We start from the raw sequence: 26,668 nt of genomic DNA on the forward strand, positions 1-26,668 counted from the left end.
TCATGGGCAATTATACTGCAGCACACCTCCAATTACCAATTAAGAAGTTAGTGTAATACTCAATGATTCTCTTTAAGACGGATTTACTGGAATTCCCATATTGGTTAGGACAGGACCAATCCTCGTTACTAATACTGGACCAATGCTTACCAAGGCTAGAGTCGTTGGCCCTAACACTTTGCTGTACTGAAAGGGGCAGGCATCTATATGGTTGCCCAAACTTCTCCTCTGGACACAAGAGGTTTCTCATTTTTGCTATAAAATCTGAACTAGGACACCTGAATAAGTTAGTCAACTAGTCATCAATCCTTTAATTTAATCAGGTGTTGAAATAAAAATTTGTAACGTCTTGGGGATCAGAGAAGTTTGGCAAACCTTGACGTACAGCAATGTGGGCCAGACCAGTGGCATTTCCTCTGCACACGAACAGAATGCACTAGTCTCCCATTGCTTTGTTGCCTGCCACACAGCCAAATAAATCTGTTGCTTTCTCAGAATATTGTCAGAATGATACTTAAATCTGAAAGTGTTTCCAGGGGGATTGCCTGGCTCCTGTGTTTGTTTGGCTTTAATATATACAATTCCTATGTCATTGTGATGGATAGTATGGATGCATCTTGACCCACCACATGTCACTACAGAGAGAGAGAAACATATGCTTGAGATTTTTTCGGCTTATCCAGAGTAAAACCAGCATCGTCGCTATGACATCGTGCACCTAGCATCAATTAGTTCCCAGACCTTTATACATTTATGCCAAATCATAGAAAATAAGTTCTGAAGTAAGTTCACTGCACAAAACAAGACCAGAAAGAAACCTTTTAAAATGCTTCATGAAGCAAATTGCACTCAAAAATGTCCAAGGCCCTGAGTGCTTTTAGAGCCACTGAGAGGACACAGAAAAGTGAGCCACTGTTTCCAGGCCCTGTATAGTCAAGACACTTCAATAGGTAGTGAGAAAGTGGAAGAGAGGGGGACATCTGATTGAGTCTGGAGATGCCCACTGATGGGACTCTCCAGAGTGTGGGTGGTGGGGGTGGGGGGGGGGGGCAGGGGATTGGCCACAATGAAATAGGAGTAAGAGAATAAAACAGGCTTCAGACAGTGGTTCATTGTGCCCAGGGCTTCACTCCCACAGTCCCACAGTCTATTGTTACAGGGCTGGATAGTTGGCAGAATTTGCTTCCTGGTTGTCTTCTTAAGGCATCATTGGAGGAAACACTGTCTGGGCAACCCACTAAACCCACACAAGCCAAGGGGGGTTGGTCAAGAGAGTCATGGACCCCATGTGGTCACTCCTAACACAGGGTACACACAGCCTGTACGCCAGCCTTTCAGTGGTGCGGGGGCCCACATTCCCACGACTCAACCCCTTGCACAAAACCCTGTACAAAGAGAATGGCGAGCTGTGGCTATTTGGGAGGTTGGGTTTGATGTTGGAGGTTTAGTTTAAAAGCGATCGTCTCTGAGCTGTGTGGGGGACTTGAAGGGCTTGAGACCCAGAGTCCTCCTGGGCCTCACTTTCTCTTTGGTGAGCTCCAGGGGCTTAACCCCAGCCCCACACGCCGCCGCCCAGCCCAGGTCGATTAACGGCGAGTCCGCTGGGTTCAGTGGTGCCACCCGGAATGTGGGCAGCGTTGGGGAACCATTGGTGGAGCAGGGCGCTGAACGGGAGATGGGGAACGGTGCCGAAAACGGGTCGAAGGGCGAAGGCGTGTCCGTCGTAACCCCTGACGACGGGTCGGCCCTCAGGGAGAAAGGGTCGCAGTCCGCTGATGGGAAGGGGTCACAGTTCGTGAAGGGGTTTGTGGGTGAGGGTTGGTACCCCAACGGGTGGCCATCTGAACGCCGAGGGCTTCGGTTGCCACTGAACCCTCCGCTGCCCCCTGCTGAGACGAAGCTCCAGGGGTCAATACGGGGTCGAATGGGAGAGGGGCGCGGGCGGGGGATGACATTGACCTCGAGGCGGCGTGTTTTGGGGCTCCAGAGGCGAGGGTCAGGGAACAGGGAGAAGGGAACCGATGAGGGCTTGTCTTCAGACTCCAGACTGTCCTGACACAGTGGGAGGTCCAGACCTAAAGAGAACAGAGAGGTGGAAAGAGCGAGCCAGGAGATTAAATGAGTGGAAGTCAGAAATGATAATACATCAAAGTATGTTAGGTAGTAATTTGTAGGTATAAAGTTTATTAAATTGGCAACAACAAAAAAGAATGCCAAGTTGGAGAACAACCAACATAGTCAAATTCTCGTTTCTAGCAATTACATTTTTACTCCATATTTTCCTGTCCATATTTTCTAACAGCCTGTGTTTTTCCAAGTCATTACCACTAATAAAACTTAATAACATATCCAGGCATTCCTTAATGGCGTTGTTATTTGTTTTATGTACCTAGCAGCACTGCAAGCGACGTGTCATGAGTTTACGGGTTCTTTTATTGCCGTGCTAAGATGACGGCTATGAGAGCAACATTACAAGCAGAGGCTGGTTTGACGAAACCCTTCTCAGGTGGCCGCCTCAGACGGAGATCACTGTTCTGTCTCAGGCGTGTTAAAACAGACCGTAACTCACTGTGAGAAGAGAGTACCGTTACCTCTGCTCCAACTCCGCCATGCCGTGACCAAGGGCATTTCCGTGCTTACATTTGTGTGTGTTGCAAGTGTGCATGTATACACAGCACGTTTACGTGTACTCATACCTAGTTGGGAGGTTGAGAGCAGGCCATGGCTGGATCTCCTCCTCCTGTCTGGGCTCCAGGAACCACAGACCGACTCCCCGTTGGTGTGGTTGGGGGGTGGGGCCCAATCAGCTGGGCTGGCATTCTCCTGCGGCTGGGGACTCTTGGCGGTGTGAGGGCTGTGGGCGTGCCTGTGGCACACCCACTCTCCTGCACTCGCCTTTCCCGGTCCCAGGTGGTGAGGGCTGTGGGGGCTCCGCGGGGCTCTGGGACTCTTGGGGCTCTGGGGAGTCTGTGGGCGTCTGTTGCAGGCCCTCTCCCGGGGGTGAGGCGGAGGTGGCGTAAGGGGCAGGGGCCTCACATCGGGGGCGTGCAGCGCGCAGGGGAAGTCGAAGAGGGGCACTTGGAGGGCCTCCGAGCTGGAGAAGGTTATAAGGTCATCCACCACCGGAGGGTCTGACACCAAGGCGGTTCTCGGGGCTGTGATGGTGACCTCCTGCTGGGGGCGGAGGGGGTCGTCCAGGGGTGGGGGGTTAGTCCGAGGGGGCACCCTGGGGGGGACATGTGGGATGTCCAGGTGTCGACCCAGAGCCACCGACGCCAGGAGGGAGCCTCCGCCCAGGAGGGCCCGGTGGGTACTCCTCAGCAGGCTTCCCAAGGAGCGATGCTCGGGTCTCGGCGATTCAGACGGGGAACCCCCATCCAGGCACTCCTCGCTGCCAGAGTCCCCCTGAGGTATTGCCAGCCTCGGAGGCTCCTTCACCGAGGACCCTGGGAGAGGGAAGGAGAGAGGGGGGAGACGTACAGACAATAGATTGGTCCGATCATGCATACATGAAACAAATTTAGAACAATTTACAACTAGCAATGACACAGTTAATGAGGCTAGAGGTGGTGCGTGTGAACACGGTAGAGGCACCAAATACCGTTTTGGGTAGGCTGTGGTGAGGAGGGTCTGTACTCCTCAAAGTCATCCTTGGAGTCTCCGTTTTCATTGCTGTCCATCTCGAGGAGCTTGGCCCTCATTGAAAGACTAGGATATAAACATTAATTATGACTCGCATTCAGTCAACACTGCTCATTTTATTTGTCAGGTTTCTTATGAAGTCTTTTAGATTTTTGATTTATTTATCGTATTTCTTTGTAAATACGACTTTTTGTAGGTTCGACTTTCACAGCCACTTTGTTTAAGAGGCAAAGACAGAAGAATTTCCCTACATTGTCAACAACATTTGATATAATATGTACTAGACCAATAAAATGTAAGAGATCGATTTGAAATGTGGACCACAATTATCTGTCCCTTTAAAGAAAGGTGTGGCGTAGAGGTTAGTGGGTTAGATGTGAAGGATTACTACCTGCTCTCCTGGGGGCTGAGGCGCAGAACTTTGGGGCTCTTTGGGCTCTTTGGGCTCTGAGGCCTCCAGTGGGGGCCCAGGCGGTCACCGTTGGCCTGCTTGTTGTGGGGGGGGGACTCCATGGGCCACATAGAGCTCAGGCCAAATGCCCTGTTGTTCTCACTGGGGCTCACTGGATCCCAGGGGGTTGGAGAAAGGGAGGAGGGGGGTGTTCAGAGATCATATAAACAACATCATTATCCACATCTCAAGACCACCTCCATAAATATGTAACATGCACAGAGAAAGGTGATGACTTAACCGGAAAAATACTTACTACGCAGGGACCGAGAAACAAATTCAAACATAAAATGTGCAGCAAGGTGCAACTGTGCCAGGAGAATGGGCGGGTTGATGGAGAATTGGGGGAAACACTGATAAAAAGACAAAAATCTCAATTTGTCACCGCTGTTTTAGCCCCCCCCATGCTAACCCTGTGTGAACTAAACAAACGCAGCATGACACTGCCGTCAAACCAATATCTGGCTGGGGTCAGTCACAAATGCCTGAATTCATGTACTGATACTGCTAGAAGACACTAAAGGCAGCCCACTGAAAAAGGAAATTCTACCCAAATGGCCTCTGGGTCATTATGTCATCATCTCCAGTGACATCACTAGCACAGATGTTTGCTAAATAAGGAAATGCATTCTAATGACGTGTGCACAGTCCGGGCATTAAAATGTCCATTAAGCTGACACGTTTTCAGAGTCATGAATCCAAAACCCTTTCAGTGCATAGATGAATCAAACAGATGGATTTTGAAACCACTAACCCACTAACTGTTTAATGAAAATTACATTTAGATTTTTATTGTGCTCTTTAACTCAACCACGGTTGTCAGGCCTGTTTTGTGGGAATGTTGGGAAAACCCCGACCGATTGTGACACAATTTCTGTAGGTGTGGTATGGGCCCTGGACATCCCAGGAATTTCCCCACAAAAAGGAAGGGAGCAGTGGTTCTCATTTGTCCAATTCAAAACCACTACGTTAGTACTTCAACAAAATTCTGTCTGGGTTCTAATTTAAGCGAAACGGTACCGTGGAACAGGACCTGCACATAAACATTAATTTGTCCTTTTTAAAAACCATGGAGCAAGGACTCCCTCAGGTGGTAGGATGCAGACACTGAAAAAGAAAACAAGACTAAAGAAAACACAGCTGTCCCCGGAATTAAAAGGAAGTTGGATAATATTTGGACTGGAACAGCGATTGTTGTCAAGGAGAGTGTGTGTGTGTGTGTGTGTGTGTGTGTGTGTGTGTGTGTGTGTGTGTGTGTGTGTGTTGGACGGGAGACAAGGAGAGTGTGTGTGTGTGTGTGTGTGTTGGTCGGGAGACTAGGAGAGTGTGTGTGTTGGTCGGGAGACTAGGAGAGTGTGTGTGTGTTGGTCGGGAGACTAGGAGAGTGTGTGCACGGAGGACGAAGGAGAGAAGAATGTAAGGTGAGGGGGGTGAGTGTGTAGAGATGAAACAATGAGGTGTGTGTGTGTGTAGGAAAGGGAGACCACACTCACGCTGAATTGCTCTGAAGCGTGGGCCGAAGGAAGGAGAGGTGCCAGAACCCAGGTCGGGAGAGTTGCGCCTCTTTTCCAGCCCCGGAGACGCCTGCACTGTGATCTTATGGATGAAGTCTGGAACCCGAACAACAGACCACACAGGGATAGGAATATGAACGTACATATATACATGTTAGCACAATCCTGGGTCCTGTTCAGTAAAGAGTAAATGTTTGTGAACAGAGTGAAATGGGCAGGCACTACCTTAACTTCATCAAGTAAGTGTTTTGCCACAGTGCTCCTCACTAAACTGGACACGGATTCTAACAAAGGCATCAGAACCAACATGTGCTTGTCTTTAACTAGACTGTTTACCTAGTTTCCCCTTGGAAACAATGTGTTTTATGTGGTGGAGTGGGCGTTTGAATTTCCTTTTCATGTAACGGCACGGGAATATTGTAATTTGTGAGGCCAAGGTAAACTGAAACATTGGAGGCCGGTCCTTGGCTAGCTTGGCTTTGGAACTACCAAGAAGAGAGGGAAGAAGGAAGGAGAAAGAAGTCGAAGAAAGACAAAGAAACCACCGGAAGAGAGGGAGTGAGAGGGAAAAAGAGAAAGCCGGAAACAAGAGATGGGGAGAATAAATGAGAAGAGAAAGATAAAAAGAGAGGCAGAGAGACAGAGAGGCCAGCCAGAAGTGACAGGAAGCCCAGAGGCGTGGTTGGGTTGGCTCCATGTCCCCCACCAAATCACTACCTTGCTGCTGGGAATGGCCTGACCGCAGCTTCCACACACACACACACACACGTTCACGAGTGAAAACGCACAAAGAGTCTGCATGCATTAGGATAGAGTGAATCTATGAGAAACATTCAGTATGTCTGTGTTTTTAGGCATGATGACTGTACAGCATAAAAGGGAGATGAATGTGTGTGTGTGTGTGTGTGTGTGTGTGTCACTAATCAGCAGACAATGGGAAAGTGAGTCCAAAGCTGATAACCGGTATATGATCCCTCAGCACACAACGACAGTTGATAAAGAGCTTGAGGTGAACTAAGGTGAACTAAGAGCCAACAGTTCCTCTGACCAGTCGCCTGACTAACAGGCCAATCTACCAGGAGCGTTGGCACAGCGTTGCCGTGCGGCTGGGCGTGAGGAAGTGTAACCGGGCCAACACCCCCCGGCAGAAATACATGGGCATATTTAAGTGAAAATGCATGCAATCACACTGCAGCATTAAACACATAACACAGCACTGCTATTAGACCTGTTGCCAAGCAAGTCGCAGAACTCCACGTGTTACAACTGCTTACCGCACGGCTGACACAACAGGCCAACCGTCGGAGTCCAAAAGTAAACAAACACGATGAAATACACAATATTACAGGCGTCACATGTGTGTCATGTTTGGGGCAACTGGTCGACCTCTGCTAGAGAATCCAGGATTTTCTTTTTGACATCTTGACTGGGTAGACCTACTCTGTGTAATATTACATCCATCTGAACTTTAGGAGGAATGTATTGTTCGAATACCGGAATAACAGTGAATACCAGTATAGGACTGATTGACCACCGCAACTCGACAGCGACCTATCTTGCGGCCCACATTGCCCAAGGTATGGGCAAAGGAGTATGTGATCTGTCACATGATCGCAGTATACCAACCATTTATTTTATACTATATACATACGCATTGCATATTTCTGTATCTTATATATTTATTTTCTACTTTTTTTTTTTTACAGGCTGTCAAGGTTTCGCCCCTCTGTGGCCAGCCAACAGACCATTTCATTTCCCCATTTCAAGACAGTGCCAGCACCCCACCCCTCACCTTGGGGCATGCTAATCTTCTCTCCGTTCTTGCTGCCCTTGAGCTTGTGTTTCTTGAATGTGCCCTTCCTCTTCTTGACGTTGGGCTTCTCCTGGTTGTTCATGTGCAGAATGAGCAGACTCAGCTCCCTCTCAAACACGTCCTGCTCCCACTGGGCCAGCTGCTGCTCCCTCTGCCTCAGGAACTCTTCGTGGGACTTCTGCTCCACGGCTGCGCGCTTCAGCTCCTCCTCCCGACAACGTAGCTCCTGGAAACCGGGCGAAGGGGGATTTTTTGGGGTTATTGGGATGGTTTTTAGGGTGTTTAACATTCCCCCACAATAAGATCGATGTGGGACTACGGACCGGTCTCAGTCCATTGGTAAGTTAGTGAGTTTGTTGGTCACATGAAACATCTCAAACGCCTAACTTGTGATTTTAATAGGGACGCACAGGGGTGGAAGTTCAGGGGTGCTGACCAGACGACCTGGTGCTGACCAGAAGACCTGGTGCTGACCAGAAGACCTGGTACAACCTATTTAAGTTAGGTTCCATATATCCAATATTTGAAAAGACAAAACGCAACTAGCCGATTGGCTAGTTAGATGGGCAAATGTTCTGTAAGTCTGGTCTGAATTGTACAAGCCTCAGGTTAGCACACTATTTCTATTTCATCCCTTTCACATGCATGCTCACATGCGACAACATACTCACTCAGATGCATTCCATAATGTACATACATTTATGTCCATCGCAAACGTGCCTGCCGAAAATAAAACAAACATTCTTCACACAATCCCACTTCACGAGCATCTCTCTAACACAGACGACAGCTGGCTCCCTCTCCATTACCTTCTCCTTGGCCCTGAGTTCATCAAACATGTCCTGGATTTCCAGTTTCCAGTCTTCCTGTAGGGAATGAAAGGAGTCCTGAGGCATCTCCTCCATCACCTGCCTCTCCAGAGCCATCAGCTGAACCAAGATGGAGGCGAAGTTGGGCCGTTGGTGCGGCTCCTGATCCCAGCAGTCTGTCAAGGCAGACGCACTCATTTTAGGTGTACTGTTAATATGCACAGTCAACACGCATTCAGCCAACACAGCAAAACCACCGGACTGTGTGAACTGTTAGTGAAGGAGTGCAGGTCATGCACAGAATTCATACACAGAAAAGGTTGCAAAGCTACAGTTGAAGTTAACTTTCTATTAAATTACCCTAACATAGTCATACCTCCAAAGGTTATTTGTTGGCAGTACGAACAGTCTCAATCAGTTTGAGTTTTTATTCTACATTACCACGCTGGCATTGGTCTTTGTCAGACTTTCAATGTTATGTTTTGTCCCTGTTTCAGATAAGGTATCAATTGTTTTGTAAAAAGCTGTTCTGCGTGTTAGTTTGCTGCATTTCAAAAAGTGAGAGAAAATCTGGTGAAAAAACAACATTCCTTTTTGTCCAAATACAAATAAATCTGCATATTTTAGAGAGGTATTAACCTGCGCTTTTCCTGGACATCCTTACATAGCTGCACGATACAGACCAAAATCCATATCCCAAATTACAAGCATGACATTTTTAATTTCATTATCATAATCTTTTAAAATACTAGTCTAACTAGTGTAGCCATCAATTGATCCATACTAGAAAACATTTAATATTAAACTTCCATGTCATAATAAACAAAAGCCTTGAGATAAGCAGTTAGCATCAATAACATTTGGTTTATTGTCCTCTTAACAGCTGGCACAGACAGCCAACATAATGGAAAGACATGTCCAATCAAGAATGGTAGCCAGAAAAAATTGCAATACCAGCAGCTCAGAATGTTCTTCCTGTGCATTACCAAATAAGAAATGTAACGGAAAATGATTAAAATTACACCACATTTGAGGAAATAGAGACAACAGAGAAAATGACACCAAATAAAAGTATGCACACACGCACGCACAAAATGATCATGCATCTATGTCCATAATGTGTACAAACAAGCAATGTTCTAGAAATGGGGTTCCCAACCTCAAGGAAACCCTTTTCACATTTCAACCACCTTTTGAATTTTGTTTAACTGGAGGGAACTAGAAAAAAAGCAGATTTCCTGTACTGCAAATCTGAAATAGGACCGTTTCTCTATTCGAAGGCCTTTCTAGATTAAACCAATGGGCCCTGTGCATGACACCTCAGCACAAAATAAACAGATGTTCATTTCAGACATTCCAACCATCTTTCAGATAAGAAAGTACCTGCATGTATTTCCATTCAACCATCTATACAAAGAAAATAATTCCATGTTTTGTCTTCGTAAAGAACCATCTATCCAGATCTACACATACAGAATGTTCCTATAGCTGAACCACATTGTCCGGGCCTCTCTGTGGATGTTGAAATCAAAGCCAGGGTGGATGTAACCAATTTGAATGTTTTGGTTTTTTTCAGCAATGGGCAGTTCTGACTAAGGAACCAGCAATACGCTGCATTGCCATGTGACAGAAGGTTAATCAAGGCAAAACATTGCATTATTTGATATGGACATGACAGAAAAGGATGAGATATCTAAAAGGTGAAACATCTGCTTCAATACATATTCAATTATCCCAGAGAAATGGCTAAGGAAACGGTGTTGTTTAGGGTGTACTTTGTACTTTGAAAAGCTCCCAGTGTCCATGTGAGCAGTTACATCAATCAGGGTTTGTTACACGCACGTTTGTCGCACACATCTGAAAATATAAATGCATGGGAATATGTATACAGCATACGTGCATGAGAATATGCATACAGCATACGTGCATGAGAATATGTATACAGCATACGTGCATGGGAATATGTATACAGCATACTTGCATGGGAATATGTATACAGCATACATGCATGGGAATATGTATACAGCATACGTGCATGAGAATATGTATACAGCATACGTGCATGGGAATATGTATACAGCATACGTGCATGGGAATATGTATACAGCATACATGCATGGGAATATGTATACAGCATACATGCATGGGAATATGTATACAGCATACATGCATGGGAATATGTATACAGCATACATGCATGGGAATATGTATACAGCATACATGCATGGGAATATGTATACAGCATACATGCATGGGAATATGTATACAGCATACATGCATGGGAATATGTATACAGCATACATGCATGGGAATATGTATACAGCATACATGCATGGGAATATGTATACAGCATACATGCATGGGAATATGTATACAGCATACATGCATGAGAATATGTATACAGCATACATGCATGAGAATATGTATACAGTATGCCTGCATGAGAAGATGCACACAATATGGATGCATAAGAATATGTATAAGATATGCATATCAGGGCTGTGCGATGTCTGGATTTACACATCGTCGGAAAGGAACTGTTTAAACATCATCGATAGAAAATATAATAAGATATAAAACTCCAACAATTAAGGTATAAAGCTAATGAATTCATTTCGGAATACAAAACCAGTAACACAACTGATCAGACAGACCGACCAGTCAGCATTCTCACAAGCAAATGTATCTTACAAAAGTCAACAAAAAAGATTTTCCTATGATTTATTTATACAGCTCATGTAGGAGGCCTAAAACCTATATGCCTTTGAGTCATTAAAACAAAATAAATGACTTGGCACCTATACATTCTTTATAATGCTAAAAGCAAATGAACTGAAGAGGCATATTCTTAAAATATTTGGATTTTTCTAATAGGAACACCAGCATGTTCAGCCAGTGCTTGAGCTGGGACTAGAATTTTAGGTAAACAGGGTTTGGGTTCTGTTTTTGGGCAAAGGAGCCATCTGGGATAGGCTACCTGAATGGAACAAGCCTTATTAATATACATTTTGATGAACATAGTCTAATGTGTGATTTGTCAGTTTCTGCACTTATTTTATCCCAAGTCAAACGCTGTATTCACCTTTTCTGGTCAAAGAACACTTCAAAGTGGCGAGACAATATTGCTGGCTGTAGCCTATTGAAAATGCGTTCAGACCGACAGCTTGTTGCACAGATGCAAGTATTTTCTGACGACGTTAACCAAGAGTGTGAAGCGACTGTGGTTTACACTGCCCCAAAAAATTAAGGCAACTTGTAATCACAGTATAACACCTAGTCAATTAAACCTCAGGGATATCAATATGTTCAGTTCGGAAGCAAAAGCAATTGTGAATCAATGTCACCTGTTTTGGTGCAAATTAAAGTGACAACAGGTGCACTGGAAAGCAACAGTAAGACAACCCCCAAAAAGGGAATTGGTTTGGCCGGTGGTGGCCACAGACAACTGCCCTCTCCTTATCCTTCCTCACTGATTCTTCTCTAGTTTCGTGTTTTACTAGTATCCTTGTCACTACTGGTAGCATGAGGTGGTACCTGCAGCCCATTCAGGTTGCACAGGTAGTCCAGCTCCTCCAGGATGAAGAAGGTTTACTGTGTCTCCCAGTACAGTCTCAAGAGCATGGAGGGGATACCACGAGAGGGGCCATTAAACGAGGAGTGCTGGACAGGGCCGTAGAAGGGCATCAACCCAGCAGCAGGACCAGTATCTGCTCCTTTGTGTGAGGTGGAACAGAAGGAGCACTGCCAGAGACCAGCAATGTGCAGCTCGATTGGCATTCACCAGAGAACACCAGAATTGGCAGGTCCCAGTTGGCGCCTTATTTTCTTGACAGATGAGAGCAGGTTCACACTGAGCACACGTGACAGACGTGAAAGAGTCTGGAGATGCTGTGGTGAACGTTAGGCTGCCTGCAACATCATCTTACATGATCGGTTTGGCAGTGGGTCAGTGATGGTCTGGGGAGACATGTCCTTGGAGGGACGCACGGACCTCCACATGCTAGCCGACGGTACCCTGACTGCTGTTAGGTACCGGGATGAAACCCTCAGATCTTACGCTGGTACAACGGGGCCTGGGTTCCTCCTGGTGAAGGAAAATGCCCGGCCTCACGTGGCCAGAGTGTGTAGGCAGTTCTTGGATGACGGGCCGTACAGACTACGGAGTCATATTATGAGTTGCCGTGAGGAAATCACTTGTTGGAGTTGGAACAGCCTGTGATTTCAATTGTTTACTTTGATTTTCGGTGCGAGTTTGAACCCAGCCCTCAACTGGTTGGTGATTTTGGTTTCCATTGACTGTTGTTACGTCATTTTGTTCTCAACTAAATACACAATGTGCAGTAAAGTGCGAGACCCAATGTTTGATTTAAGTTTTCCATAAATTTTTTTGAGCTGTGCAGATGTTAACTATGTGTGATAACTAATGCATTTGCATTATTCCCGCGAATTGGTGTGCACGTGAGCTCAGACCTCTCTTTTAATGTATTAATAAAACGATTGTAGCATCCATTCGTTAGTGAGAACACTTACTAGTCAGTCGGTCTGATCAGTTGAGCGTTACTCTTTCTTTATTCCAAAACGAATACATTAGCATTAGACCTCAATTTCTGGAGTTTTATATCATTTAATATTTTTTATTTCTATTTAGTTTTGGGGGCATATTTCTGTGGTCGGTTGTGCTTCCAACACGGTACAACAATTAAGGACCAGAGCTGACAGTTGGCAACCATGGCGAGGAGCGATGCTTTACCTTCCATGAGCTGGGCGAAGGGTTCGGGGCAGGTGGATGGGATGGGGAGGGTGAGTTTGTTGACCGCCACCCCATAGGCCACGGCCAGACCGTCAATCCCCCTGTAGGGAACCTCTCCTGTCAGCAACTCCCACAACAGAACCCCATAGCTGGCGAAAGACAGATGTAGAGACAGAGAGTGATAGAGAAGACATGGGTGGGAAGGTTAGGGCAGTCTTTCAAACCGGTCCCCAGTGCATCCAGCCACGAACACCACGGCGTCACTCGTTTCACAAGGCACGAAATGGTCTACAGAACAACACACATGAACACAAAACAATGGCAAAACGTTATCGGCTATCGTTTCACGACAACCCCAAACTCTGGAAGACACAGGCACGCGCACAGGCACACAATGGAGACCCCGAACGCAACCACACTGCTCCTCAAAACTGTCAGAACCCTAGGATCTCCCGCACTGTCAATTACATCCATGCAAAGCGCACACTCCTCTGGACTCCCCCAGTGAGTTGTCTCTAAGTGGGGGAGTGTAGCCCGCAGCGCTCTTATATAGGCCTTTAATTACAGCACCAAGCGGTGACGCGGCTACTCCAGTCTGTTTTTACCCCCAAGCCTCTCATTGCGAGACCAGCAGAGGAAGGGGGGGGAACGGCCGCGTCCCAACTAGCCCACTTTTCCCTGAACAGTGCACAAGTTTCTACCATAGCCCTGGGCGGGTGTCTGGTGCGCTGTACAGGCGACGGGATGCCATTTGGGCGTGTGCCGGATGAAAGAGAACGAGGAGGAGGAGATTGCCCTTCATTTTCATAGCAGGTCCACAACACCCTGTCATTCAGCCATGCAAAGTAGAATTGTTATGTCAAGTTAAAGCCTGAGGTGTCCCGAGAAGAGCGATAGGCTGCATTCGCTGGTTCTGGATCCAAGGAGTACTATTCAGGGGCGCATCCAGTGCTTGGCCACGGATGCACCCACACGCACAACACACGCACACACCACACACGCGCACACACCACACACACACCACACACACACACCACACACACACACACACAGCTTTACCTCCAGACGTCGCTACCCTTGGAGAAGGTGGAGGACTTGATGACCTCCGGAGCCATCCAGGCGTAGGTGCCCGCTGTGCTCATCTTGGTGGTCTTGTGCCACTCCCTTGCCAGGCCAAAGTCTGTGATCTTCAGGGTTATCCCTTCCATACAATCATTCTCCATAGGCTGGGCCAGGAGGACTGAGGACGGGGAGGAAAGACCGTGAGAGATTCATTAATACGTACTCCTTCACATTTAGGTTTTGTCCCAGTAAACAGGTACACCACAGTCCTACTAAAGTAGACACTTCCCCAATAGATCTGACGTCAGCAAAAAGTGGTGCTAGTAAGAAGAGAACCTAAAAAATAATTATTAAAACATGAAACACATGCACCACACTGACAAGGGAATCATCTTCATTTAAAGAAATAACTAATGAACTCTTCTAGTTAAGCTATTAAAGTGATTAAAATGCAATTACATGAATCGTTGCAAAAGGGGATTTAATACCGCGCCTGCATAATTCATAAACGTCCATGCAAGGCATGTTGTTTCGCACACGCACACACGCATGCGAGCACACGCATGCACACACACACACATCCTCAGATCCATTTATTATTTTAGGGAATTGATTTTAGAGACATAAAATAACCATCACTGCTGCACTCTGAAAATAATCCAACCATACAGAATGGATTTTTAGGCAATATTATAAAAGACTACAAATGTAGATTATGAAATGAATAAACATTAGTAGAGGGATTGGCAATTGGCTGAAAATATTAGGAGTTTCTGACAAGAAAAGAAAAGAAAAAAAAGAAAAAGTTTGATCTCTTTAACATCACGGCACAAAGAACACAAATAACGCAACATAGTCATTTTATTACTGAGGAGAATAGACGAAGATATCTACTCTCAGTAAAAAAAGGCAACATGGCACATATTTTATTCTGACCACAAATGAAAATGATCCAAACCATAACAGGTTTTCAGATACAGACTGGTACTTCTGGTTCTTAATTTACCATGCTCCATGAGGCTTCCCCGGATGATTAAGCAGCCTCAACAATGCACGACCAATGTCAGGTACAATCAGCCTGCATTGAGAGAGTGACATTTAGACTTGTAGTTCGGCTTGGTATGGAGAAGTAAGCCTTCTGCTACTCCCAGGCAATTCATTTTTTTGGGGGGGGGGGTAGATGTGCACTTCCTTCCGCCTCTTGCCTTCTTGATCTCACACACACACACACACACGTGTCTCTGGCTTCCTCCACTCACATCATGCACTCTGCCTGGTGCACGGTGGTCATGTCACATTTGACATCGTAACGACATGCGTCACGGCGGTGTGGGGATCCTGTTGGTCGGTGTGAAAATTAACCCCAACCTTTGAAAATGACCCACTGCGTCAGCTCTGACACACACACACACACTTGGATAGAGCAACATTTCACATACAGCGTCATAAAAGACCATGCTTGACGGAGATGGACCCGGCCCATGGATGCCTGAGGAGGGGAATCGGCACCTGACGCTTCGATGAGAGTTCATCCAGGGCGTTCACGGCATCGCGTTGCGGGGAAACCGACGAACGCAGCCTGACACACGACATTCCTCGGCCGCACATGCTAAATACCTGACGATGGAATCTGCCATCAACCGAGTCGTCGGGGGCTGGATTCAAAGCCAATGCGTGATTGTTTTATATGCTGCGTCACTGACCACCGCAACCTTGGACCAATCAGGAAGGCCTGAATGGAAAGACGTTTCCCCGGGGAAATTAATCACACATCCAGGGACATGGTGTTTTGTTTGACCTTAGCAAAGAATCTAGATGGCTGGGCATAGACAAAAGCCCTCTGTCACTCTTTGCTACTCCAGGCTGTATCTTTCTAAGAATACTGCAAAATATATTTTTTGTTCTTTTCATCCGTGTACGTCAGAAGTCTTTCGTTGACTTCCTCTTCTTAATGGGATTTCCAGTAAAACAAATGTACTCGAAAAGTGATCTACCAAGCACAAAGGAAGCCCAACCAAACTGGATGGCCACAGTGTGAGGCCTGGTAAGAAGGCACTCACTATCTAGGGACTAGGGTGGCTTTCAGTAGACACCTGAAGTCAGGGCAATAGCCTCCATTTCCTCTCGGCCTACTCTCATGAACTCATTTCCAGGAAGTGACACCAAATGGACCAATCAGCTCTGGCCCTTCCACAAACACAACCTTGTTCACTGCTGAGCTTTTTTGTGGGCAAATGCAGAATACTATTCTTAGACCCACTGTAAAACAGACATTTACATTACAGTCATTCTTATCCAGGCTTCCTGCAGGAATCGAACCCACAACCCTGTCCAAGCTCTACCAGCTGAGCTACATGGGAACAGCCAGAAAGAACCATGGGATATGGGCCAGTTACCGAATCGGTGGCCCCAAGAATTCTTATCTACCAATGAACAGACAGTCTGGTACACCCAGAGGCATCTGCCTGTGTCTGGAGAGACACACACAGACAGGCACGCACACACACACACAGTCTGAGCAATGTCAGCATGTTTGATATTCTTCCTCTGCTTCCTCTGTTGAGGCCGAGTGAATCCTTAGTTCAGACACCGTTCGGCTCCTCCTACCACGTGACTGTGTCATTCCAACCACCCGATACCATTGGCTACTAGGACAATAAACAGTGATCTGGCCTAGTATGTGACCACTGACCACTCTGAGGAATTCACCAACAGATGAAGCAGACTACAAGTCTAAGACAGTGAACAGTGTGGCGCTCGCCGACAACGGACCACAACAGCAACGCAGAAGGCAGTGTGCCCATGTTATCACTTAGCTGGTCACCCCGTTCCCACTGCGAATAAGGTGAAGAGGGACACACAGGCCCCCGTCCAGAAGGACAAGCCACACTACTTCCACGGACCCGTTATCTACATCCTGCCCAGACAACCTCCTGACACAGATGGGGGGGGGGAAACAAAGACGCCCACGAGACAGCAGCTCCATCCCTACGGCAACCGGGTTCTGTTTTCTATTGTTTGTTGTTCAGAAATGGAGTAGGTAGCGACTGAAACCACAAGAGATACCCGTACTGGAAGCAAGCACTTCTGCTCGGTCTCATTTGAGAAGCGAGGTGTCCTGTCGCCTTATCTCGGGGCCACTCCGGCTATTTACATTTTTTCTTGAGAGTGTGGGTGACTTGCGTGCAATACCCCAGAAGGGCTCTGGGCCCATTTCCACAACACTAGAGAGAGAACAGACGTTCCTCCAGAGGCCAGTCCTAGAAGTGGAGCTAGCTGCACAGTGATTGGAGTTAGTCAGTGGGCACTTCTCAAAATGAAAAATGTGTCAATGTGAGTGCAGGGGAAAAGCCAATACCAGTCATCACACGCGTCATTATCAACAGTCACAGACCAACAGTGACATGCTTACTTGGCAAAAATCGAGATAGACACACAACAAAAAGTCAAACAGGAATATATACACACAGATGCGGATGACATTAACACCGTTGAGTTAACATTATCCGCCCATTCGCGGGAAGTGCCGGCGCAAAATCAGCGTGTGGACCGGAGATAGGTTTACATGCATAACGGCAGGCACGGCAGTGGTAAGATAAACGTTGCAAACGCAACACGTGCATGTGTCTTCAGCGTGCGCGTGTGTGTGTGGGTGTGTGTGTGTGTGTGTTGGCGGAATGGCCGTGTCCACCGGCTGCCACAGACAGGTGAACATTCGGGAAAGTTCTGGTCACGGACTCCTAACGACGGCGGGCAAGTAGCCCAGATCGACGACCGGACTGAATAAACGAGCACGGCTGCATTGATTGGTGACACACAGAGCCATCAGCAAACAAGTGTTCACCACCTCCCCCCCGTTCCATCACCATTTCTCTCTTACACTCCCTTATCTCTCCTCCCTCCCTCCCCTCCCGTCCGCCCGGAGGCGAGGGAGAATTCCGGCAGGGGTGGGGGCTTTCCCCGGGAAGAACGGGAGCTTTGTCCCCTGAGGGACGTAGCCATAGGCTGACAGACAGTCTGGCAACTCACTCTGACATGGAGGAAGGGGTGGAAAGAGGGCACCCTACACGGCTGATAACATGACCTGCTCTCGTCCATTTGAAACCTTGTGTGTGTGTGTGTGTGTGTGTGTGTGTGTAATGTTTACTTTGAATTTCTGATTTATTTCCCACTTGCATTTATGTTATGCTTATTTGTTACCACTGGCTTTGGCAATGTAAACAAACGTCTCCCCATGCCAATAAAGCCTTAAATTGAATTGAGAGAATGAATGTTCAGAATGTAACGGAGAGACAGAGCGAGCACGAGAGACGGAGAGGAGGCGGGCAGACCGAGAGAGAGGAAAGCTTCCACTTGCCAGTGTAGGTGACTGGTAGCAGAACTGACACATTGAAGTTATATGGTCTTAATTATGTGGTATTTTTGAGAAATGTGGTTATTTGGCATCGCTCAGGGAGTTCTGCTCAGGCAGGTGCCCGGCGCACAAGGATACATTACAGGATTAGGGTGTCTATGGGTTGTTCGGGACAGTTATGTACCATGTTATTATATTTCACATCTGCTTTTCGACCACCGCAACTCACAGTTGTTAGGGCTCTGCCCTTGTGCCGCCTCCCAAACCCCTGCAGAATACCCACAATTCCGCAGCCCGCCTGGAGTCACCCTGCGTCGCCGCGCACTCCACTGGTTGCGCGCTGAAGCTCACATCCACCACATCGCGGTGGACATGGTGCGAGACTGCAGAGAGGCGAGGAGAACTGCCTCTCCCTTACGTTCAGGCAACGCTCAAACCATACATCCCTCTCCGACCACTTTGTTCAGCCGCCTCAAAATTGAGAGATGTGTTTGAGAGACACCAGACACAGAGATACAGGTTCCAACTCAGCCTAGGTCAAAGCTCTTTTGTAGTGGATCCCCAGTAGTGGATCTGCCCCTTGAAGCTAGGAGAGCAGAGTGCCTGCTCGTTTTCTGAAAAGTTCTGAATCCCTACCTAACTTTAGGCACTGGGTGGCCTATGATAGCTCACCTATTAACCAGTGTTACGCTACCCGCTAGCTAGCCTCTAACACTGGATAATTGGTCAGCTTCCCCAGAGATTCTTTTATTGAGGGCAGGGTCAATACAGACTTTTTGCTTCACCTCGTACTGTTCGGTATCCTGGATTACTCAGGACCATATGGTCGCTACGGTCACAGGCGACAGAGGTCAGGTTGGGTTTATAGCCTGCAAACCTGACATTTACAAACCGCCTTATGTGCAACCTAGTTGACTTCCCAGGCAGTGGGTCGGGTCTGCAGGGTGGTAACTGAGCAGCTATCGACTTCTGGAAGACAAGCCCCTTCACTCATACTACAGGGAACAGTGCGATGGTCGCATGTTCGCTGTTACTTTTCTGAAGGAAGAAAAATATTTACCCTTCAATGTGACTAGCCTTGTAGAATGGTACCGGAAAACAAATAAATCCATTTCAACATACTGGCAAGGTCAATTGGAATGGTACTAGTTTGTAGTTTCAACATTCAAATGCCCTGGCATGATAAAAGAAGCATCACACAAGAATGTTATTAAAAATGTATGAAATATCTAACTGATCCGTGCATTTAGCATGTCACAAGTCAGTAGTGAGAACGCCCTTAAAAACACCGGGGGGAAAGCCAAACCGAGCTAGTGTGAGAAAACAGTGAGCCTGGAAAGATATTCTCCGTGATTTCCTGGGTTTGGCGAACCCTGTCTGCTCTCCACATCCTGTATGGTGTGGCCTTACACGTTCTCCTTTCTCTTCTCTCGCCCCCGGAAATTCTCATTTGGGGTCGTCATGTGTGGTGCGTGGGGTTGCGGTGCGTGGGGTTGCGGTGCGTGGGGTTGCGGCGTCGTGATGTTTTGCGGCGTCGTGATGTTGTGACGCTTTGTGTGCCTGTAAACACGTCGTTGCACGTTCGCATCCAAGCCAAATGTACCCATTTGAGCCAAGAGTGCGTGCGCGTGCGTGCGTGTGCGCGCGCGTACGTGTGCGTGCGCGTGCAGGAGTCCGGTGCAAGCTCCTACCTGCTCCCACCTTCCCCTTCCTCCGCCCCCACCCACTCCATCAGTCCCTGGGATCTCCGGATGCAGCCTGCTGACATTTCCAAAATAAAGAGCAGGGAACACAGAGAAGGGCTCTGCCCCGGCCTACCGCTCCTCTTATCACAGCCAGTCAGACAGCAGCCAATGGAAACACATCTGTGAGCCTCCTCCACCGAGCCAGGCAGGGCCGCCAGGCACCGACGACAACACAGCCGTTGAAGCTGTGCCGGTGGCAGGGAAAGGATAAGGGTAGGTCTGTTCCCGTCCAGGCCAAGGCGGGTTTTTACCTGCCACAGGTCCGTCGACTGAACGAGTCCGTCTCTGCCAACAGAGCTATGGACGGAACTAGGAACCTTGCGTCAGTTGTCGTAAAAACCTTAACTGATCTCAGGCTGGTTTGATGAATTAAGATGGGAATGTAAGGCGATTTATTTGGCAGATGTGCGGTCACATGCCGCCTTCAGCCTGTTTCCACAAGACCTCCACAGGCCATAAAAATAATATATATTTTTTGTCCAGGGTCTGAATGTGCAAATGAGATGAGCGACTGATTTACATGTACTCACTCGCTGCCTACCAATACTAAGACTTTTCCCATTGAGCTAACGTGTACACGCACGCAAACACAACACAATGAACAGTCGGACTCAACATTACCTCTAACCAAAACCATTTGCATAGATTTACCGAGGTTTCTCTTTATAATTTCAGAGCCCGTAGTCAGAAGTGGCTTAACAAGGACACGGTCCCAGACCTGCTCTCTACAGCTTGGTACTGGTTAACAGGTGTACAGGGACACGATCCCAGACCTGCTCTCTACAGCTTGGTACTGGTTAACAGGTGTACAGGGACACGATCCCAGACCTGCTCTCTACAGCTTGGTACTGGTTAACAGGTGTACAGGGACACGATCCCAGATGCACAGATGTATCAGTTGCTTTTTCAGCTCTGGGAGAAACTTTTTTTTTTTTTTTTAAATGTGTTTCCTTTAAAAAAATGATACGTTTGACTTCACCGATGCTTAGTGTCATTTTTTTCTCCCCAGATGATTTTTAACTGTAGTGGGTGAATACGGTGTGTGTAAATATGCTGTATGTGGGCCAAAGTGTTTATAACTGATTGTGTGTGTCAGGGTCAATGATTGACTAATAAGATGGCTATGGTATGCGTGTTTGTGCCTGTGCTCGTGTGTGTATGCATGTATGTATGAGGGTATGTGTTTGTATGGATGTGTGTGCGGCAAAAACCAGAGACAAACGGTCCAATTTGCTGTACCTTGCTCTGTATTTAGGTCCATTCAGAGGAATTCCACTTATTCCCTACCTCTATGTACACCTTCTTCAGTGACCCAGTTCAATCAGTACACTCCATGAAGAAACCAGGAGCCCTACACTTCGGGGACACCAAGCTGTAGGTTCATTTGCCTTGCACATCTCTAGGTGTAACCAGGACGCGTCTCATTCTGCGCGCCGCTCGGCTGTCGTATGAATCCACCCAATTAAAATATGTAATTAACGTCAAATCGTTTTTATCGTGTACTGAAACTTCTTCATCGGTGAACTTGGCCTCCTGTCACCAGTGGTTCCCTGCTGTATCTCAGGTCTCATCCCCGATTCAATTGTTTGTGGTCATCTGTAGAAGCCTCTGCGTTGATTCAATGGCTACCAATGGCTACCAATGGCTACCAACGCCTCCCTGTCATTCTTTCAAGCCTTGGATCAGTCGCTCTCCCTGTCAGCGAACACGGACACGCCTTTCATCCGAAACAACAGGGAATTGCTCAGCGACACAACAGAGATTTTTAAGGGGACAAGTACTGGCAGGCCTATGACAAAGCTTCAGAGGGGGAAAAAAAAGAATAAAAACAGGAGTTACTACACTGATAACATCTTAACAGGACGGAGAGCGCCTGTTGCTTCTGCGTTGGTTGTATCGCTCCATATGGCGTTTTACATTTGATTTAGATTTTAGTCATTAAGTAGATGCTCTAGTCGGCTCTGGGACTCAAACCAGCCAACTGTCAGTTATTGGCCCAATCCTTTAAGCATAAGGGTATCCGCCACTCAAACTTTACATTTAAACCCTACATTTAAACCACTTCTCTGTAACAAAAAAAAAATAAAAAAAAAATAAAGAGTTCTTCACCAGGCAGTGGGAACTCTGGGAGATAATCAGAGGGAAACAGTACAAATGAAAGGTAGTGCAAAAAGTTGTTCCTGGTAACAATGAGGAAGAGCATTGGTTGCCTGGTGTTTGGAGTCCTTGTTAAACCTTGACCCTGCTGCTACTAACCCCGAACCGCCCAAGGTCCAGAATCCAAGGAGAGGCCAATGTCAGGCCTCAGGTCAAACAAATAAAACAACATTGATCTTTTTCTGTTTCGCATAGCGTAATATGGTAGTTCAGAGCAACTATCCAGGATGGAAGATTCTCATTAATGGGCAAAAAAAACAAAAAAAAACACTACAGATAATGCTAATCCGCTAACAGGGATTATCAGACTCCTCAAAGGGTCGATAATACTGTTTTTGGAGTGTGTGTTAATTCAGGTGGCCTTGTGTTCTCAAAATCATTGTTTCTTATCCTCTCAGACTGAGTTCCAAGAAGCAGTTGTTATGGTTTCAGAGGGTTGCATTCTATCTTTGCAACCTTTATAACCTCCATTTGATGTGGCTTAATCACAAGGTCCATTGCATAGGCCTACGTGGCTCAAGCTAAAGCCCAAAACTCCTACCTAAGCCTGCATGACAGATATTCCCACAATCCATTGCATTAAAGTCCAAAGACCGAGTTGTGACAGTCTTAAAATGCACCCACTAGAATTCTTGACCTTTGCTTGCGAAGCAACTGGTCTGGCTATCAAGAAATGCTTGCTTTCACAATCTCATCAGCTGGACACCTCTCTCTCTGTTATATAAATACAGACAACAGTGCTCATGTGATATGAAGCAATAACCTAGTGTGACAGAAAGATGCTCAGTCGAAATAATATTCCAATTTCTCCCAATCCCACAGAGATCCAACAGAGAAAACAACAAAACACAACATGCTGAAACTGAAATCCTTTAAACTACAGGCAAAATGGATTAATGGTGTCCAAATCTGCTTTTGAATGGACAATAATAAAATAAAATTCTGTTTTTGTAATTTGTGAGCTATTAGAGACAATAATGTTGTGCAGAGGGTAGAAAATAAGAAACCTACAAGGATTTCACTTTCAACAGGCCAAGTGAACTGGTGTAACCGAATTTGACAGTTAGGAAATGACAGTAATTCACAGTAAATTACACCCATTTATGACCCTTTAGCTCACATTAGTGTAGTTTATAACACTGACCACGGCGCATGGCGCACAGCCAGCCGATCTTGCACACTGAGCACGACTAGCGGGCACTTACTGTTGTTGGACTTGAGGTCACGGTGGATGACGGGGACGATGGCCTCCGTGTGCAGGTAGAGCATGCCCCTGGCAATCTGCACCGCCCAGTTGACCAGGACGTGCGGGGGTATGCGGCGCCCGGCCAGCGCCCGGCTCAGCGGCCCGCCAGACGCGTACTCCATGATGAGGCACAAGTTGGGCTCCTGCAGGCAGACACCTTTGAGGGCAATGATGTTGGGATGGGTGAGCATGGCGAACAGACGGGCCTCCTGGCGCACGTTCTGGGCCGTCACGCTGATATCCTCGTCCGGGTCCTGGCGGGCCGCCTTCACCGCCACCAAGCCGCCCCTCCAGGTGCCGCGGTACACCTTGCCGAAGCCGCCAACACCGATGACCTCCTCGAGGCTCAGTTCCCTGAAATCCACCGCCTCGGGTTCGAACTCGCCAACCCCCACCACGGCTGGACCGAGCTCCCGGACGACCCCGACCCCGGTGCCCGGGAGTTGCCCATATGGGGGGGGCTTGATGGAGACGTAGTTCGAAGGGAAGATGCCGACTTTGTTGTTGACCTTGCCTGCCCACCAGCCCTCGTCACCGGATATCTCAGAGTCCAGCGACAGGACTTCCACCAGGTCACCTTTGTGGAGGGTGAGCTCGTCTTTGCCGGACGCCTCATAATCAAACAAAGCTGTCCATACAGGATTGGTGAAGTTTCCTTTTTGCGACTGATCCAAACCCTTCCAGTTCGACAGCGGAGTGCGGCTAAAAATGTTCTTCAGCGGCTCCATGGAGCCACAAGGAGCAGATGTTCAGACACTGGTTTTGATTCTGTACAATTTAGAAAATAAAGTACAATGGTGTACTTTACTGCGCCCCTCTCCCGTTCCTTGGTGTCTAGTTGGCTCATCAGGCACCAGTGGAGGTTTTTCAAAGGCCTGGTCAACTGGAACACAACGGTGTTCAAAAATACAGAATGAAAAGTGTTGGTCATGCGACTGGACATTGACTGCTTGTGTTTCCAGCGGAGTTCACAACAATCAAACAAATGCCTTGGATGTGACCAGTTCTGCCAAATGTGCCAACAAGTAAAAAGGCAGAATTGTCTCTAAAAAGCATTTTTCTACTTAACTGGTGTGGTGTGTATTTTATAGATGTGTGAGATGAGCACATGGCTCACTTAATTACCCTTTTACAGTAAAACAATGTATAAAATGCTGCTTCTTTAGATATGAAATTTAGATTTTGAGTGTTCAGCGCACCGGATAGGTCACTCACTGAAATAAGCATCAGGTGGTTGTAGAATATTCAGAACCACGGTCAATACTAACAGCAACGGAGGAGTTTAACTCCATTTAGCTGTCCGTTTTGAGTTTTCTGTATTTTTAGCCATTAAGTGCCGTGACCACCATAAGCAGGAAGCCCTGAGAAGAGGAGAAGAATAGCAGGAAAGGAGCATTCAGTCCTGCGAACCCCGTGCTTTACGGCAAGTTTCAAAACTGACCAACTTGACTTAAACCCACAGCACGAAAAACAGTATCTTGCTGAAACGTATGTGTTCTGTCAACAAATTCCACATCCGTTAGCCAAACTGTATCCATATTTGCAGTCTCGCCCGATGTGGATGTACAATGTCTCAATTGTTTGTATTTTCAATAAGAACTTTATATCCACCGAGCTGGCAACAGGAAGAGCTGTACAAACCTGCCTTGTAGTTCACATTTTAAAGAGAAACGCAGACCAAAAAACAATAAAGTATTGTCCGTCGTGGGTAACGATACCTTTGTGCCAAGCTACAAGATCGTTGTTATTATCGATGTCCAAAAAACATCACGATAGATGCATTACATTTGTTATCATGTTCCTTTAGCAGTCTTCCCTCGTCCGGTTCTCGAACCACTCTACGTCTGTGCTTACAGTCAGAGAAGAGGGTGGGGTTTAGTAACTTTTTTTTCCCAACAGGAAAAGAAAGAGTCAGATGACAGAAACAACGCAACTATCAGTGGGTTAGAAGAGGGGGGGCGGCAGCAGTCTTATAAAGCGTACTAATTCCCGTGTTATTTATTTTTTTAGGTTTACTGGAATACGTGCGCCCAAATAAATACTACCGTTTGGCACAGCGTATAAATGCGCGGGATATAATTGCCACCAAAAGGAACGTTGTTACTATGTTCATAATTATCATGGAGCAATTATTACGATTCCACTGGCCAACGCTTTAAATTTTTCCCACAGCTGTTTCTTTTGACCAGTTAGATCAGTTTTGCCTGAGAAGGTTTTGTGATGTGAAAACTGAAATAATCTATTAGAAAATCCGTGAAAGTATATATCGGAATTGGTCTACTTGAGTAAAAGCCGCTTTAGTATTACATAATTTTTAGTTTATAAGGCCTTATATTGTAGCCAACAAAGGGAGCGGGAAGCAATACCAGGTCGGTGTGAAAATACCCAACACCGGTGGCCTCGGGCCGGGGATAATGGGTACTAGGTACATAGGGTCCTAACGTATAGAGGGGCCCTCGAACATTTTTGAATCGTTACTAAAGTAGAGAGGCCCTCAGAGACCACCTATGTACATGGCCCAGAATTCTGTGCTATAACCTTGCCCAACACACCAAGAGTTAAAAGCAGGCACACATCACACAGGGCAGTAGGGAGCTTATCTGTTAAGAGTATCTTACCGCAGTAACCAGAACATTGCTAGATCAAACCTGTAACCCCACACATAAAAACAATCTGTCATTCTGTCCTTGAGAATGCGGGCACTGACCGTAATTGCTCCTGGCTCTTTTGCTGTAACTCGCAATTTCACTGGTAAAATAAGGGTTTCAGCAGCAGTGTCATAAATGATCTATTAAACTATAAAATTTGAGCCATACAGAAGTATGTAAAACTACACACCAGGACACTGATTTTATCCATATATGTGTTATTCAATGCTTTCTCACACACTCTACATACGCATGTAACTGGGGACCAAATTATTTAGATCTGTTGGTTTCTGTTCCGGACGGCACAGGCTGGGAGCAGCTTAAGGTGGGCCATATAGTAGTGGGGGTCACTACACTGACCCGAGGTGGGCCATATAGTAGTGAGGATCACTACACTGACCCGAGGTGGGCCATATAGTAGTGAGGATCACTACACTGACCCGAGGTGGGCCATATAGTAGTGAGGATCACTACACT

At 46.8% G+C, this 26,668-nt stretch overlaps 1 protein-coding gene across 1 annotated transcript; it reads right to left on the reverse strand.

The window, feature by feature from the left end:
• Positions 1–1,033: 1,033 nt before the first annotated feature.
• Positions 1,034–25,476, reverse strand: LOC105020697 (mitogen-activated protein kinase kinase kinase 11). Its single transcript, XM_013140409.4, has 10 exons — positions 23,503–25,476; positions 14,039–14,219; positions 12,980–13,128; positions 8,230–8,405; positions 7,400–7,646; positions 5,587–5,703; positions 4,034–4,205; positions 3,602–3,708; positions 2,697–3,446; positions 1,034–2,075 (listed from the first exon to the last, which is right to left on the reverse strand). The coding sequence occupies exons 1-10, from the start codon at positions 24,269–24,271 to the stop codon at positions 1,450–1,452; spliced, it is 3,294 nt and encodes a 1,097-aa protein (XP_012995863.2). The 5' UTR covers positions 24,272–25,476; the 3' UTR covers positions 1,034–1,449.
• Positions 25,477–26,668: the final 1,192 nt, after the last annotated feature.

This window comes from Esox lucius, chromosome 24, assembly GCF_011004845.1.
Source record: "Esox lucius isolate fEsoLuc1 chromosome 24, fEsoLuc1.pri, whole genome shotgun sequence".
Taxonomy (NCBI): domain Eukaryota; kingdom Metazoa; phylum Chordata; class Actinopteri; order Esociformes; family Esocidae; genus Esox; species Esox lucius.